Source organism: Emys orbicularis, chromosome 4 (assembly GCF_028017835.1).
Source record: "Emys orbicularis isolate rEmyOrb1 chromosome 4, rEmyOrb1.hap1, whole genome shotgun sequence".
NCBI lineage: Eukaryota > Metazoa > Chordata > Testudines > Emydidae > Emys > Emys orbicularis.
In genome coordinates, this window is record NC_088686.1 from 100,858,418 (window position 1) to 100,876,715 (window position 18,298).

The 18,298-nt window shown below is 41.6% G+C and overlaps 1 protein-coding gene and 1 long non-coding RNA gene across 8 annotated transcripts in view; one reads left to right on the top strand and one right to left on the bottom strand.

Annotated features, from left to right (window-relative positions):
* AMPD3 (adenosine monophosphate deaminase 3) overlaps positions 1 to 18,298 on the bottom strand; it is a 57,340-nt gene that overhangs the window by 9,335 nt on the left and 29,707 nt on the right. For all 7 annotated transcript variants that reach the window (XM_065404126.1, XM_065404124.1, XM_065404123.1 and 4 more), the window contains 5 exons: positions 11,344 to 11,538; positions 10,877 to 11,008; positions 9,607 to 9,770; positions 7,901 to 8,027; positions 6,840 to 7,003 (listed from right to left, as the gene is read on the bottom strand). In XM_065404126.1, coding sequence (XP_065260198.1) covers positions 6,840 to 7,003; positions 7,901 to 8,027; positions 9,607 to 9,770; positions 10,877 to 11,008; positions 11,344 to 11,538 — 782 coding nt within the window. The remainder of the gene's footprint in view (positions 1 to 6,839; positions 7,004 to 7,900; positions 8,028 to 9,606; positions 9,771 to 10,876; positions 11,009 to 11,343; positions 11,539 to 18,298) is intronic.
* Positions 1 to 18,298, top strand: part of LOC135878453 (uncharacterized) — a 37,139-nt gene that overhangs the window by 2,197 nt on the left and 16,644 nt on the right. The window contains exon 2 of the long non-coding RNA XR_010561393.1: positions 7,832 to 7,962. This is a non-coding gene — a long non-coding RNA (uncharacterized LOC135878453). The remainder of the gene's footprint in view (positions 1 to 7,831; positions 7,963 to 18,298) is intronic.

The window sequence follows — 18,298 nt, forward strand, 5'->3', positions numbered from 1 at the left end:
AACCAGTTAGGAACAGCTTGGCTGTTGACCCAAAACCCTGAAAGTTCCAGAGGTCAAAGGTCCAAAGGTTATATATTCCAGCCCAATTTAAAAACTGTTGATAGTGTTTGCCTGATAAATCAGAAACACATCTCTCTGAATAATCTGTCTGTTTCGCTAATGTCTCAAATACTGTAATAAGCCTGGAAAGATGTTAAGTGAAGAGTATTCGATATAATTAGGGCTGTCACTTAATTGCAGTTAATCCAAGCAATTAACAAAAAACAAATTAACTAGATTTAAAAAATAGTTGCAATTAATTGTAGTTTTAATCATACTATTAAACAATAATAGAATATCAATTTAAATTTATTATAAATATTTTGGATGTTTTTCTACATTTTCAAATATACTGATTTCAGTTACAACACAATAAGTGTACAGGGCTCACTTTGTATTACAACAGTGCCATGTGAACGCTTGTTCCCACTTTCAGGTGACATTGCAAATACGAAGCGAGCACCATTATCTCCTGCAAATGTAAACAAACATGTTTGTCTTAGCAACTGGCTGAACAAAAAGTAGGACTTGTGGCTCTAAAGTTTTACTTTTTGAGTGCACTTATATAAAAAAAATATTCTACATTTTAAAGTTGTACTTTCATGATAAAGAGACTGCACTACAGTACTGGTATGAGGTGAATTGAAAAATACTATTTATTTTGGTTGGTTGTTTTTTTTACAGTGCAAATATTTGTAATACAAAATAAATATAAAGTAAGCACTGTAAACTTTGTATTCTGTGTTGCAATTGAAATCAATATATTTGAAAATGTAGAAAAAAATCCAAAAATATTTATAATAAATTTAAATGTGTATTCTATTATTGTTTAACTGTGCGATTAAAACTGTGATTAATCGCAACCATTTTTTAATCTCACTATTAATTGAGGGATTTTTTATCATTTGACAGCCCTAGATATAATCAAAGAATGTATGGCTCATGTTCTATAGATTTAAAGATTGTAAGGGATTTTGTTTCATTTCTTTGAAAATGGTGGTTGCACCCTAGAAGTCGTAAGAATTGTATGGCACTAGAAGGAAAAAAGAATATTGAAAGATATCTAGCCAGGGTATAATTTTAGAATATTAAGAGAAATTGCTTAAAGAGGGGGATCCCAATGAATAGTCAGGACAAATAATGAAATACAATCTATTAAAAATGAATTAAACCATCTGACTGAAGGAAGCATGAAAGAAATTTGTTATACACTGATGCCATCTACTGCATATCAATGGAAGCATCAGAGAAACAGAGAGTCAGTGGGCAACTGACCAACAGAAATCAGAGGGTGGCCCCTTCCGAAGAGCCCTGAAATCAGGGTATACAAAACTGAGGTAATTGTATGGGACCCCAGAGTTTTTCCAGTAGAGTGTTAAGCAGATCTCACTGAACTCCTCTCTCCTTCTCATTCAGGGGCTGCTAACAGGGAGTTTCGCAAGGGAGTTTAGAAGGGAGTGGGAGTCCCTCGCCAGCCGTAACCCCATCCCCGTGGCCCCCCCCTAAAACCTATAAACCAAACCACATTCCAAAACTCCCTTCTGTAAACCACCCTTTCACTAACTAGGATACAATGCAGGCAGAAGCCCAGCAGCAGAGTGGGGGCTATCCAGTTTATTGCACCGACTGTTGCATGTATGATTACCTGCCCTGTGGGCGGGTGGCGTATGTGTGCAGTCGGTGCAAGGAGCTCCTGGCCCTCAGAGACCATGTACGGACTTTGGAGGCCAGGGTGGCGGAACTGGAGGAGCTGAGAGAGGCAGAGAGGTATGTTGATGAGGCTTTCCGGGACACTGTAGAATTGTCCCACCTCCGCTTAGACAGCACCTGTGCTGTTAAGGAGGAAGAAGGGCCCAGGGAAGTAGAGCAGTCAATGGGAGCAGAGGGAAACTTTCCCGTAGTTGGGACCCTCCTTCCAGATGGTTCTGGGGTTGCCTCTCGCACTGAGGTTGCCTCTCCGGGGGAGGGAACTCCAGTTTCTAGGAAAAGGCAGGTGTTAGTAATGAGAGATTCGATTATTAGAAATGTAGATAGCTGGGTCTGTGATGACCGGGAGAACCGTATGGTGACTTGCCTGCCTGGTGCAAAGGTTGCGGATCTCTCGAGGCATCTAGATAGACTTATGTGTAGTGCTGGGGAGGAGCCGGTGGTCGTGGTACATGTAGGTACCAATGACATAGGGAAGGGTAGGAGAGATGTCCTGGAAGCCAAATTTAGGCTGCTAGGGAAGAGACTGAAATCCAGGACCTCTATGGTGGCATTTTCAGAAATGCTCCCAGTTCCACGCGCAGGGCCAGGTAGGCAGGCAGAGCTTCAGAGTCTCAATGCGTGGATGAGACGATGGTGTAGAGAGGAGGGGTTCACGTTCATTAGGAACTGGGGAAACTTCTGGGATGGGAGGAGCCTATACAGGAGAGATGGGCTCCACCTAAACCAAAGTGGAACCAGACTGCTGGCACTAAACATTAAAAAGGTTGTAGAGCAGTTTTTAAACTAGGAGATGGGGGAAAGCCGACTGCTGCAGAGGAGCGTGTGGATCGGACACAGACTTCTCTTAGGGGAGAGTCTGATGATAGAGAATCTCCAGGTTATAGTCAGGAGCAGAGGACTGAAAAGTATAATGTAAGGGCCGGATCAGATGATAAACAGCCACATAAAAAAGAATCTGGCACATCAGAAAAAGGCAGGCTAATAAACAGGGACAAGTTTTTAAAGTGCTTGTACACAAATGCCAGAAGTCTAAATAATAAGATGGGTGAACTAGAGTGCCTTGTGATAAAGGAGGATATAGCTATAATAGGCATCACAGAAACCTGGTGGACTGAGAGCAATCAATGGGACACAATCATTCCGGGGTACAAAATATATCGGAAGGACAGAACAGGCCGTGCAGGGGGAGGAGTGGCACTATATGTTAAAGAAAGTGTAGATTCAAATGAAGTAAAAATCTTAAGCGAATCCACAGGTTCCATAGAGTCTCTATGGATAGAAATTTCATGCTCTAGTAAAAATATAACATTAGGGATCTATTATCGACCACCTGACCAGGACAGTAATAGTGATGATGAAATGCTAAGGGAAATTAGAGAGGCTATCAAAATTAAGAACCCAATAATAGTGGGGGATTTCAATTATCCCCATATTGACTGGGAACATTTCACTTCAGGATGAAATGCAGAGATAAAATTTCTCGATACTTTAAATGACTGCTTCATGGAGCAGCTAGTACGGGAACCCACAAGGGGAGAGGCGACTCTAGATTTAATCCTGAGTGGAGCGCAGGAGCTGGTCCAAGAGGTAACTATAGCGGGACCGCTTGGAAATAGTGACCATAATACAATAGCATTCAACATCCCTGTGGTGGAAAGAACACCTCAACTGCCCAACACTGTGGCCTTTAATTTCAAAAGGGGGAACTATACAAAAATGAGGGGGTTAGTTAGACAAAAGTTAAAAGGTTCAGTGACTAAAGTGAAATCCCTGCAAGTTGCGTGGGCCCTTTTTAAAGACACCATAATAGAGGCTCAACTTCAATGTATACCCCAAATTAAGAAAAACAGTAAAAGAACTAAAAAAGAGCCACCGTGGCTTAACAACCATGTAAAAGAAGCAGTGAGAGATAAAAAGACTTCCTTTAAAAAGTGGAAGTCAAATCCTAGTGAGGCAAATAGAAAGGAGCACAAACACTGCCAACTTAAGTGCAAGAGTGTAATAAGAAAAGCCAAAGAGGAGTTTGAAGAACGGCTAGCCAAAAACTCCAAAGGTAATAACAAAATGTTTTTTAAGTACATCAGAAGCAGGAAGCCTGCTAAACAACCAGTGGGGCCCCTTGACGATGAAAATACAAAAGGAGCGCTTAAAGATGATAAAGTCATTGCGGAGAAACTAAATGGATTCTTTGCTTCAGTCTTCACGGCTGAGGATGTTAGGGAGATTCCCAAACCTGAGCTGGCTTTTGTAGGTGACAAATCTGAGGAACTGTCACAGATTGAAGTATCACTAGAGGAGGTTTTGGAATTAATTGATAAACTCAACATTAACAAGTCACCGGGACCAAATGGCATTCACCCAAGAGTTCTGAAAGAACTCAAATGTGAAGTTGCGGAACTATTAACTAAGGTTTGTAACCTGTCCTTTAAATCGGCTTCGGTACCCAATGACTGGAAGTTAGCTAATGTAACGCCAATATTTAAAAAGGGCTCTAGGGGTGATCCCGGCAATTACAGACCGGTAAGTCTAACATCGGTACCGGGCAAATTAGTTGAAACAATAGTAAAGAACAAAATTGTCAGACACATAGAAAAACATAAACTCTTGAGCAATAGTCAACATGGTTTCTGTAAAGGGAAATCGTGTCTTACTAATCTATTAGAGTTCTTTGAAGGGGTCAACAAACATGTGGACCAGGGGGATCCGGTGGACATAGTGTACTTAGATTTCCAGAAAGCCTTTGACAAGGTCCCTCACCAAAGGCTCTTACGTAAATTAAGCTGTCATGGGATAAAAGGGAAGGTCCTTTCATGGATTGAGAACTGGTTAAAGGACAGGGAACAAAGGGTAGGAATTAATGGTAAATTCTCAGAATGGAGAGGGGTAACTAGTGGTGTTCCCCAAGGGTCAGTCCTAGGACCTATCCTATTCAATTTATTCATAAATGATCTGGAGAAAGGGGTAAACAGTGAGGTGGCAAAGTTTGCAGATGATACTAAACTACTCAAGATAGTTAAGACCAAAGCAGATTGTGAAAACTTCAAAAAGATCTCACAAAACTAAGTGATTGGGCAACAAAATGGCAAATGAAATTTAATGTGGATAAATGTAAAGTAATGCACATTGGAAAAAATAACCCCAACTATACATACAACATGATGGGGGCTAATTTAGCTACAACGAGTCAGGAAAAAGATCTTGGCGTCATCGTGGATAGTTCTCTAAAGATGTCCACGCAGTGTGCAGAGGCGGTCAAAAAAGCAAACAGGATGTTAGGAATCATTAAAAAGGGGATAGAGAATAAGACTGAGAATATATTATTGCCCTTATATAAATCCATGGTTCGCCCACATCTCGAATACTGTGTACAGATGTGGTCTCCTCACCTCAAAAAAGATATTCTAGCACTAGAAAAGGTTCAGAAAAGAGCAACTAAAATGATTAAGGGTTTAGAGAGGGTCCCATATGAGGAAAGATTAAAGAGGCTAGGACTCTTCAGTTTGGAAAAGAGAAGACTAAGGGGGGACATGATAGAGGTATATAAAATCATGAGTGATGTTGAGAAAGTGGATAAGGAAAAGTTATTTACTTATTCCCATAATACAAGAACTAGGGGTCACCAAAAGAAATTAATAGGCAGCAGGTTTAAAACAAATAAAAGGAAGTTCTTCCTCACGCAGCGCACAGTCAACTTGTGGAACTCCTTACCTGAGGAGGTTGTGAAGGCTAGGACTATAACAATGTTTAAAAGGGGACTGGATAAATTCATGGTGGCTAAGTCCATAAATGGCTATTAGCCAGGATGGGTAAGAATGGTGTCCCTAGCCTCTGTTCGTCAGAGGATGGAGATGGATGGCAGGAGAGAGATCACTTGATCATTGCCTGTTAGGTTCACTCCCTCTGGGGCACCTGGCATTGGCCACTGTCGGTAGACAGATACTGGGCTAGATGGACCTTTGGTCTGACCCAGTACGGCCTTTCTTATGTTCTTATGTTCTTACCAAAAGTTGACTGAACTCGCAAAGAAGCTGCAGAATCCTCAGTGTGATCAACATCTGGACCAGCTATGTAGAAAGGATTCTCCCTTATTTCAGGGTTAATAGGATAAGAAGTGGTTGACCTATTACCACACTTGTGGTTCATTAAGAATATTTAATCAATTGGCTACATATTAATCAACAATTAGGATTTCCTGTATCTTTGATAAAGGGCTGTGGTTGAGTCAAGATTTCAATGTTTTTATTATTAATACAATACAGCAGGGGTCGGCAACGTTTGGCACGCGGCTCGCCAGGGTAAGCACCCTAGCGGGCCGGGCCAGCTTATTTACCTGCTGACGCGGCAGGTTCGGCCGATCGTGGCCCCCACTGGCCATGGTTCGCTGTCCCGGGCCAATAGAGGCGGCGAGAAGCAGCGCGGGCAAGGGATGTGATGGCTGCGGCTTCCCGCCGACCCCATTGGCCCGGGACGGCAAACTGCGGCCAGTGGGGGCCGCGATCGGCCGAACCTGCCGCGTCAGCAGGTAAAAAAACTGGCCCGGCCCGCCAGGGTGCTTACCCTGGCGAGCCGCGTGCCAAACGTTGCCGACCCCTGCAATACAGTATCTCTGAAATACTTGGTGGTAATAATTTACAATATGGGTAGAATGGAAAAGACATAGAGAACCATACTACAGAACAAGAAAGTACTGACAAACTTGTGGTACTGCTCCACAGAGGAGCAGTACTGGGGCACCCTAAACTCAGAAATACACCCTGAATAAAGGCCAGGTAAGCCACAGAGAGCCAACTGTGTTTTAAAGACACATTTTCGGTTGAAACAAATACTTACCTCCACCAACAAAAAATGTAAGTAAGTGTGAGTGCCATAATTTAAGTTATATTTATCTGTCACCTAACAATCCCAGGCACAATCCTAAATATTTTATTTGACTTCAAAACTGGACCTAAAAACGTTCTGAGTTTTAAAATAACAAAATCAAAACTGGGCATAAATTTAGACTGGGTCCAAGATGATTATTTTAATCCTCTCTACCCCATTTTTCCACCAAAGATAAACACAGAATGGTATGGAGGAAAATTACTACTTACTTTCTAAGGTTGTTGAGCACCATGATGTTGGCATACATGTAATACAAATAATAACTATATGGAGGATTCTTTTCACTGGTCCAGATCTCAGGGTTAGGACTTCTGTTAGAGAACATGTGGTCGGTATGTTTGGACTCATCATCAACACTGTCAAAGCCAGTCACCTATGAAAAGGGATTCATAGGAACCTTTTTTTTTTTTTTGAATAAGCAAGTTTCAGAACTATCAATTCTAGTTTTATTATAATATTAAAATATCCACCTCCACCTGTAAGTACTTGCCCTCCTTCAGTCAGCAATCCTGCCACTCTGCTATTCTAGAGCATCGTTCCAAGATGCACAGGATGCAGAAGGCAGTTCTTCTGTGATGTGTGTCATAACAACTGAAGCAGCAGTTCTACTCCATGGCTAGAACATTTGCTGGAAATTTTGGAACTGATCAGCTGCAGCTTTCAAAATTAAACTAATGTAATTATGTAGCTTTACATAATCCAAATTGGTATTAACATTTTGTGCATTCTTTATTAAAGCTGAATCATCGATTTAGTAGTCCTTTCTCAACATGAAGGCAATTGACTGGACAAATTAAGAGCGTGAGGTGATATGGACATATATTAAGAAGCATAATTAGTGTTTTTCTTTGATTGTTGAAGGACCGCTATGGAGGTCTTTATTGTTTAAGGAACTGAGTTTTTTCAAATAACTTTTTATTTTGCAGGGAGCCAGCAAAAGGGGCTTTTGTGGTGCTTACCAGAGCTTGTTCTTGCTCTCTGCACTAGCATGAATGTAGATTCACTACTCTCTTCTACAGACAGGACTATTGGAAGGAGCCCTGTGCTGCTTCCAGGTTAAATAAATGGTGGTTGCTTGTCAACACATTCTTACCTATATTTTTACGGAGGCATATGAGTGTTTAAAAAAATATTAACAGCTATCTTCACAGAAGGGTTTTTATTAATAATGTCAGTGGCTTTCACCATCTCCCCTATACAGAAACTAAAAATCTAATTGTGAAGAGAGGATCCATTTGGAGTAAGGCACAGAAGAGCCATACATACTTACATATTTGAGGAAGAGGTGCAGCTCCCTGTGATCTTTGGGATTGATGGTTGCCTCAAACAGAGGTAAGAAGATGTTCTCTAACATTTTCCCAAAATTAGCCAGAAGATTTTTTGACCTAAATATGTCACTGAAAGAAGCAGATATACAACTGTAACTATTTTTCATTAATCAGCCAACTTTTTTCCTCCCTGACATCCTCAGAAAACATTTTAGGGTCATATTCTGTCTGGATTCAGAAATCCAAAGCATTTATCACATGGTTGGTGCTACACAAATATATATTTTGGGACCAGGGCTGTCCTTTATTTTCTTTGTTCTGTGTCTGTACAGCACCTAACACAATGGGGTCCTAGATGCTACTGCAGTGTCAGTAATAATAATAATAAATATCAGAGGGATAGCTGTGTTCAACTGTATCCACAAAAACAACGAGGAGTCTGGTGGCACCTTAGAGACTAACAGATTTATTTGGGCATAAGCTTTCGTGGGTAAAAAACCCACTTCTTCAGATGCATGGTGTGAAAATTACAGATGCAGGCATAAATATATGTATATTTATATATATTTATTATATATTTATATATACGTATATTTATGCCTGCATCTGTAATTTTCACGCCATGCATCTGAAGAAGTGGGTTTTTTACCCACGAAAGCTTATGCCCAAATAAATCTGTTAGTCTTTAAGGTGCCACCAGACTCCTCATTGTTTTAATAATAATAAATGTTAGTGCCATGTATCCATCCTGAGAAATGTATCAATCATGAGAATAAGTAACCCATTTCCTTAAAGGAATCCAGGCACTGAAAGTGGAAAGGAGAGGTAATTGTGTGATTCAATTTTCCAAATGAAGCTATTGCAAAGGAAAGTAAAATGTTCTGTCACTTTGTAAAACTGAAGTTTCTCTTTTGATAGTCCCAGTTTGCATGACTATTGCAATGGTCATCCCTTGATTTATAATGTTGTGCGGGAAAGTTAAAGGAGAAGAACTCTCTCCCCAATGAGCAATATGCTCAGGGGTAGCTATGCTTTGCTGACAATCCTCATACTAATTTTCCAGCTGCCTAAATTCAAAACATGCAATTCAGCCACCATCTACTATGACAAATATCTATGGCAAAACTCATTAGTTACAGCATACATCGCTTAGTATAGTAGTCCCTAAGGATGCTAAAAGATTGGGTGAAAACTGATATTGATTTAATTTTGTAATTTATAATTTGTTTTGGTTGAAGTACCATGTTAATTGAATCAATTAGTCATGATCTTGCAGAAAACTCTCTGACACAAAGTTTGGAAAGCATTTCCCCCTCCTTATGCAGCATTTCTGGAATCAGATTCTGACTGTTTCAGTAATCAAAACTGTAAGTGATATTTTGACCTGCTTTTGATAAAAAAATCTTTTCAACATTAAAAAAAAGTCATTTGAGTTAGATGCTTGTAAATATTTTTGGAGGAAGTCACTAGTTTTGAAAAGCTTGAAGAAGAATAAACTTTAGTCCCACAAAGGAAGCCTGCAGTATTGAAGCAGCCATGCAATTAGCCACAAGGAAAATTCCCAGATATTTTTATTTAAAAAAAAAAAGAAGAAGAAAAGAAAGAAGTACAGGACAGCTGGTAAAGCTAAGGGGATAGTAGAAGAGAAAATGCGTCCCTTTGCAAGATTTTAATCTGTTCTCATTACCAATAACTCCTGCTTACTTACTAAATTCTGGGAACCTGAATTATCCAGCGTATGTTGGGTGAATAAACCTTGTGTTCAATGAACCATATTGCCAAATTCTGCCATTCATCTGGAGACCGCCCATAAATGGATAACCGAGGTTCCATATACTGGTATTTATTTTCTTCTAGCTCACGAGCTACTTCCTATTGGAGAACAACTTATTAATGTTTGCTTATGTAAGGACACAACATACCATGCACAGTTAGTGTTGTTTTTGTCTACCACACTTTTTTTCTCAGACCTGCTCTACAATGGAATGCAGCCGATCTGAGTCTGGCAACTGTTAAACATAAAAGGAATCTCTTGTCATTCCTGCTAAACTACCCCAGTTAGCATGCAGGAAGGAGTGTCATTTAGTAGCTAACTTTTAAATCTTTAAAACAGTGTGGATTTAAATGCAACCTTTGGCTTCAGAGGGCCTTCCCTGTGCCTTGTGGAGTCACTTACACCACTATATCCTACATGTAATCAGAATGATAGCATTTTGCACCCCCTTTACACTGTTGTAAATGACTACACGGTGTGCAGGACAATGGAGAATCAGGCCCAGAATATGTATGTCAATTGCCTCCTGAAAAAGTTATGCTATTAGTTTTAGTCAAACTCCTGTGTAGGTGTGAAAAGAAACTGAGTAATGCATATGCAGGTGGCCTCTCCTCCACACTATTTTGTTGCAAGAGGACTTTTGCAGAAATCGTGTATGTATACCATTCCTAGCTCCTCGGTCTTTAATTTCTAGTGCTGAGGGCTCCCTATCATGTCCTGAACCATAATGTTCTACCACTGGCTGCTTCCCATTAATTTGTAACTGCACAAGATTGAGGAGGCTTGGAAAAGCCCAAGCTCCCCTGCAAGTTAGAGCATGTACAATTATACAGGAAACAGCAGGCAGTGACTGGCTCAGCAGAGGTCTCAGTCTGGTAACTTGGTACAGCAGCCTGAAGCCTTTGGGAATCTCCGAACCACTGTACATACTGTAAATTACTTCTACAAAATACTGTGCCATTACAGCTGAAGAGATACAAATAAGGGGCATCACTTATGGGGCAAGGTAGGCAATCCCCATCCCCCCCAACTTTTCATAGGTATATATGCTCCATTATGTCTTTCTCCCTCTCACACACACCACACACACACAGACCTTGCAGGATATGTAATCACCTTTTATGTTTCTATATGCTTACCACAACTTCCTCTCTCTCCTCCAGAATTTTTCTGAAATGATATCCCTGGTACAAATCTTATTTACCTTGACCATACGAGCAAAGTATTCACCACCAAGGTAGTTTTCAGTTTTCAGGTACAAGTCCCTTAACTCACTGGCACCAACTGGATTGTACTTGGAGTTAAATTTATCAAACCGATGAAATGTTTGGCGACCCTGGAGGAAAAAAAATCTCAGTATAGGTATCCAAATACTAGTGGTTAGGAAATACCTAACCATGTTATAAATCAAATTAATATATTTGTTTTCTACTAAGATTGTTTTCTAGCCACAAAACTGTTAGGAAAGAAACAGCCTAAGTTAAATCCTTGTTTACATGATAGTGACAAATAATTTAAGCACTGGTTTTTTTGGGTGTATTTTTTTTTTTTAAATATCATTCAATGGATGCAGCAAAATACTCTTTCCCTTCCCTTCCCTTCTCCCCAAGCAGTTTGCACTCATAGAGAGCTGATTTTTCTCTATTTTATTTGTTGAGGGAATAGACTTACAGCATGGACATCTAAAGAGTCTACAGTGAGGTCATAAGGATCCATGTGAAGGCTCTCAAACACTTGCTTTAAAGTCATCTTCTTGCCTTCTTTCTCTGCAACAATCCGATTTAACTCTGTTTTGTAAGTGCGCTTAATAAACTTCAGCAAATGTTTCTGATTCATGCAGGCAGCAGCGTGGATATGAGTATCAACCTGAAATAAAAAAAACAGATTACTCTTGTTTAGCAGATAGTACATGCCCTTTATCTATCCAAGTACCTGTGTGTCATACAGAATTATAAAAATGTCACACAATATTTCTCTTTAGGAATCGGATGGCATGGGATATTACATCGCTCAAAATGTTTCAGCTCCTGGGTCCCAAGGGGTGAGGGAGAGGGGGAAGGGTTATATTAAATTAACATAGTGCTCAGTGAATATTTTTTTAAGGGTATTCTATTTTTCCACAATTTTAAACTAGAACATAAAAACCACTGATAGATTAAACTAAAGAGAGATGATAAAAAACCTGGAACTCTTAGGACAACATCCTGCCCCCCATCCTCAATGGAAGAGAAGTTGAGTAACAGGGTTGTACATGGATGATCTCTTTCCAGGGCTAAATAGAATCCTTCCCCTCACGCTGCAAAGTGGGAGCCCTGCTGCTCCACAGGCATTCTGTGCAGTCTCAGGCATACTGCTGCCAGTACAATGCTGTAATCCTTCACTGTGTTGTAGAATAGCTGCTGGATCTGTGTAGTTGCGCATGTCCTCTTTCCTCATCTGTTCCTCTCCCACACCATTCCAGACTCTGTTATGTGCTTCACTTGTGCGATCCCTTCCCTCCATGCAGTGGAACGACAGTTCTACTGTTGTCAGGGATCTTCACGGTCACAGCAGAGCTTGGTGTGAGATGGGATTTGACCCATAACTGATATTAAGAAAATGGCTTCACCTTTTGAGGACCCATTTTGTAATTTATATACCACCATATTATTGGATCCATTTATGAATCACTGATGTCTTTGAGCAGACTACTAGGGTGGTTGTGGATTTCTTCTGACTTGAAGAGACTTATGGTCTTTAGCTGTTTGCTATTATGTGGCAAACAAACAGTAGCTCTGATATGCCTCTTCGACACACAAATAGCTGAGGCCATTTGAGAGAAAACACACAAGCCAAGCACTTTATTCAGAAGTACTCAGTAGTTTTCCAAGTTTCACTATAATGCAGTGATGCTGGCCTAACTGCAGGGCTAGAGTGTAGAGCTTCTTTAACCTCCTCTTGCAATGAGAGAAAATACAGAGGGCCACAGAGCTTGCTTCAGGGAATGCTCCTTCCATTTTGAGACCCTAATTCTGCCTAGAAGTTGCAGAATGTCTTTGTTTTGGTTACAGAAACAAATACACTCAAAGGGTTTGCTTTCCAGAGATGCTAAGCAGCCACATCTCACTTCCATTGGAGCATCGGGTGCTCAGCATTTCTGACAATCAGACCCAAGAGCTTTACTGATGGACATAAAATAATCCATTTGGGGTTTTTCTGTTCAGAAGGAAAATAAACCAGCAATAAAATTAGCTCAGAAGTAAACTTGCAGGAAGGCCATCTATTTTACTCTTCATCAGGACTATTAGGCAAAATGACAGTCCATTCAAAAACTGTGCAAATGAGTATGCAACTAGTAGTAGCAATTGCTATAACAGACTCGCAGTTAATGTCCCTGCCATTTATACCTTTCACACAATACAAATTATTCAATAGGAGGTGAAGCATACTGGGATCCGAAAACATTTTGATTTCCTGAGCTTTCTGACACTCCTCTCCTGCAGCACCCCAGGAATCATAGGGAGCTTACATTCTTCTGTCCAGGAGATCATACTGCTACTGTGCCTTCTATGAAGACTACTTTGCAACATGCAACGTAACATATTCAAAGTAACAACTGGGGACTTTATTTTTCAGCTTTCTCCTTCAACTGCATGTGCAATACGTGGGGGTGCATCCAACTTGTACACACAATGACCCACTCCCCTTGCACTTAGGGCTCACTTGTGCATAACTGTACAAGGGAGCACAGAAGAGGGAAGGGAATTGGGAGTGTTCCCCAAATTGCCCCCTCCCCTTGTTTCCCTGGGCAGGAATTGGCCATAGTCTCCTTTGAAAGAGAAGTGCTGCTATAAGTACTTGAAAGGGGTGGAGTAGTAATGGGGTCAGAGCTCTACTGAACCCGCCAGCAGAGCTGCACCCCATTAATGAAGTGGCAGAGTTGCTGTTCCAGAGTAGCACTTGATGTGAACCTGCATGAGAAATTCTGGTTGATTCAATCCAAATTTCCCCTGGGGGCTTGTGAGGAGGTGTTCTTCCACACCACCTTCACCCCAGCTGGGCTGGGGTGAGATTGGGTCAATTAACCCTACAGGCTGTAGCTGCGGAGGAGTCAGGCTTGGCTGATAAGCACTAATTGAAGATGAAGCCCAGCTGGTCAGGAGCAGGCTGGGCTTCTATAAAGCCATGAGATTGACTGTAGAAGACAGTTGCAAAGAGAGGATCCAGTTGTCCTCTGGGAACAGGAAGGTGGGTAGGAAGAAATCCATGAGGGAGCAAAAGCCATAGGATCTGGTCTGTGGCAGAAGAGGTTTACCCAGAGGAGTTGTGGGAATGAAAGCCCATGGAAGGTAAACATACCTAGCTATCACCTCTTCAGTCAGCATAGGTAATGTCTGGGCTGGAGCACTGTAGCTGTGCCACTATAGCATTTTAAGTGTAGATATGCCCTAAATTAAGTGTAGAGCTGTTGAGTGTCTATGCTTATACTCTGACAAGCATAATGATGTAAGCAACAAAGCTATTTTTACTGCTTTAAATACAGGGGTGTTTATTGTGCGTTTAGCTGTGTATTCTAGACCTCTCTGAATAGGAACTAACTTTCTGCTGTATGCTACATCACCTCAATTACCCATATAAAGTAACCACCTAGTTCAATATTGATCAGTACATGGCACATTTAGGGCCAATTGCTATCCGGCTTCTTTAGTTGCCCTATTATTTCCTGGCACATCCATTTGCACATGAAAACTCCCCACATCTTCATGCACAAGCTGAGTGTGTATTTATGCAAATACAACATCTGCATTTGCAGACTGCCTGTGGGCAGGCGTGTGTGTGTGTTTGTGTGCGCGTGTGCACGCACCAGGGCTCATGCTGGAAGGATTGCAGAAGAGATGTATTGTAATCAGAGCCCTGTTGGGGTTCACTCACCCCTAGGGCACCCCCTTGTGGCTAGGTCTAGGGATCAGCTCTCGTGCTGTATAGTGCCCCCTTCTGTTGCTCACTGGGCCTGCAGGCCCTCTCGCTCTCCAGGACTCCGCATACTCTCGGTGATTCAGCCCTCTGGCTAGGCCGCTATATAGTTGCCCCCTCCACCCTGCTTCTGGGGTATCACAGTCTCTGTGGACCAGCTATCTGCCTCATATCTCTAACAATCCTATGCCACTTCCCATCTGCTACTCCAGGTTCTAGCCCAGGGACCTACAATCAGCAGGCAAGGTCTACACCAGGGGTAGGCAACCTATGGCACGTGTGCCAAAGGGGGCACACGAGCTGATTTTCAGTGGCACTCACATTGCCTGGGTCCTGGCCACCAGTCCAGGGGGCTCTGCATTTTAATTTAATTTTAAATGAAGCTTCTTAAACATTTTAAAACCTTATTTACTTTACACACAACAATAGTTTAGTTATGTTATAGACTTACAGAAAGAGACCTTCTAAAAAATGTTAAAATGTATTACTGGCATGAGAAACCTTAAATCAGAGTGAATAAATGAAGACTCGGCACAACACTTCTGAAAGGTTGCCGACCCCGGTCTACACAGTCTCAACCTTTGCTGCACTTTCTGTGGGAAGCACTGTCTACATCAGCTCAGCATAGCTATTTCTCTCAGGGACACAAATTCATAGTGTAGACCAGCCCTTACAGATGCTCAGGGTGTTGAAAGATTTTGATTCTGGACATAGGAACCATGTTCACTGTCAATATTCTCTTGACCAATGAAATACTAGAAACTAGTTGGTTTGGCTGATTCACTGAGTGCCTCAGGTACAGTTAATAGATACAGTATGTGACCTAACTTCCAGGGAAAACAGTTAAACATAAAATCCAACCTTTAGCAAACCTGAGTAGAGTGTAGAATGCAACTCCCAGATGCTGTAGAACTAGAGGGGACTCAACCTCTTGTAATTCATAAACCTTGTAGATAACCATTCCCTCCTTTTCAACCCAAAAATGAACACACCTTTGTTGAAGGAAAAGATTGGAAGCTTATTTATTTGCTGTCAAAGATCGTGACCGATCAGCAATTGAAGCTTCTTTAAAGTCACTCTACTCACAAACAATTGTTTTCTCTCAACAATACATGGGTGATTCAAGAGGATCATGTAACGCCTCAAAGGTGTTCTCACTACTGCCACAGATGCCACCATATCTGAGCTAAGATCAGGAAGCTTATTCCCAGGGAAACATGACTCCACTCATTTTCTAAATCTATTCATTACCCAGTAGTGTGATCACTTTCCTGGCACCTCTGTCACTATTTCTGCCAGACAACTGCAGATTCTCTGGCTACCTCCCTGAAATATACCCAATAAATTTTGACCTCCATGAGTGTGGCAAACTAACACAACAACGTTTATTTGAGTATAATGCAGTCCTGAGTTTCTGGAATGTACTTGGAAAAGTGATCCATATACTGTACTACATAATTTATTAGCACACATTTATGCACACTGACAATTCAAAGTCTGAAGATGGAAATCAACTTGGATAAACCAGTTAAAAACAGAAACCTGAGTAAATATGTCCTCATATATGATTTTGACTGGAGTTGTGCAAGAGTTTGTCTTTGAATGCAGCATAAGTTGTTTTGTAGTGCTGTATGATCAACCCATCCTCCCCGCTCCACAAATTTGGCTTTATTTGAAATTTCATCACAATGGCTACATTTTCATATGCTTATGGTAAAAATAACTGTGTACATTACTTTTCCATTATGAAAGAAATCATTGCTCAAAAATGGAAGCCCATTTTCACTCAGATAGTGGTCTGTGTGTGAGTACAAAAATTGCAAAACTAGGCTCCTTTTTGAGGAGTTCTTGATACGGTGCCCAAAGTGTGCTAAGGGTTCTATAGACCGATCTAATAACAAGTCCCTGCCCCAAAGACCTTATACATTCTACCTTAATTACATCACATACAGACAATAGAGAGAGGGAGGGATTCAAAGAAGATTGAGGCTTTTTCTTCCTACATGTTTTCCAGCCTTTCCCATTTGACCCTTATTGGATCTGTTTCTTGTCATTTGCTCTGTGTCTTCAGACCTTGTCTCAGGTCTCCTTTGATATCTCCTAAACCTTTTCCTTTTGGTGAAGAGAGTCAGAAAACTCATTGCAGAGTTTCCTGGTTTCCTTCCGTGAGAAGGAGCATGTAGCCCATGGTCTTCTTAATCTCACTACTTTAGTCAAATAAACCAATAACCCTAATGACTTATGGAAGCTTCTGTTTGAACATGGACTACACCTCATGTGAACTAAATGTCTCATCCAACAAAACCCACTACCACCCCAAATGTTTCCTTTAAACTTTCAATTCCAGTGTGCCACTGATCAAAGAATTGCATCACTCCCATTTGCCCTGCAGCCCTTCCTGTCAGAGAGCCAACTCTACTGAATTCGCATTGAAGGTTTTCCCCGCAGGCCGCCTCTCCTCCTCTTGACACAGGACTGCCTCTGAACCCTTTTGACCACCCTCTGCCATCCGAGAATGAAATAGTAGTTCCTCCCACCAACCAGATAGGACAGCTGCAGTTGTATATCATCATCATCCTGCCTGGGTCCCCATGCATACCACATCCTCCTGCTCCCCTCACACCTAACCTCCTATGTCCACTTCCCTCCCACCTTTACCCCTGCCTCAGCAAAGCATGTTCCTCAGCTGACACACTACGCACCCAATCCCCCTCACTAGCCAGCCATCTTCCACTGATTTCCATCCTACTGTCCCCACTCCTGAATTTTCAAAAAGTTACAAATGAAGGGATTAACTTTCTCTTCATAATAAGCTTTTTCCTACACTGTTAGGCTTGAATCTGTCTCAACACCTTCTAAGTCATTAATAAAAGCAGTGTGTGGGATGGGGCAGTATGCGCGATGGGGCAGTCTGCCCCCTTAAAGGTAGTAGGGCCTAGTGGTCAGCTCACCCCATCATTTGACATTGCTCTTTAAGATTTTGAAAGGTATGATATCCCCTACATCCTTGTGTGTACATATAAGGACGGAGAGGAAGCAACTCTGGGAATAAGCAGTGCTTGGGTGGAAATCCCATCACTGTGCCTTTAAGGGCCCAGGGCCAGGAGCCTTGCTGAGATGGTGAGGCAGACTACCCTCTCACCAAACCAACTGGGAATGAGCTGGGTGAAGGGGACCAGCATAAATGTTGCCTCCTCCCTCATAGCAGGTAGACACCAGTAGGAGAGGTCTGTGTCAGTCAGTCAAACAAACCTGAGCCTGAGGGCTAACAGAAGGGAAGAGACACCTAAGAATAAGCTGGCTAAGGCCCTACTGGTGACTAAATTACAATCCTGCTCCAAGGAGGAGAGCTGTGGACTTCTGGGTTAAGGAGAGAGTTAATGACTGCCTGAATTACCCAGCTCTCTGAGGAGGGCTGGGGTTGCTGACTTGAGGAGAGACAGTGACTGTTTAACTGAAGTATACCCTGTTCCAGGAAGAGAGCTGGGAATTCCTGTTTTGAAAGAGAGAGAGCTGACCGCAACTCTTACATGGACCCAGAGTGGGGCAACTAACACAGTGAGTTACACTTGGTAGAAAGACTTTAAAGAAAAAATCCCTGACCCCACACGGTGGGTACATGTCTTAAACCAATTTAGTCTGGGTAACTGAGTGAAAGAACATGAGGGGGGCA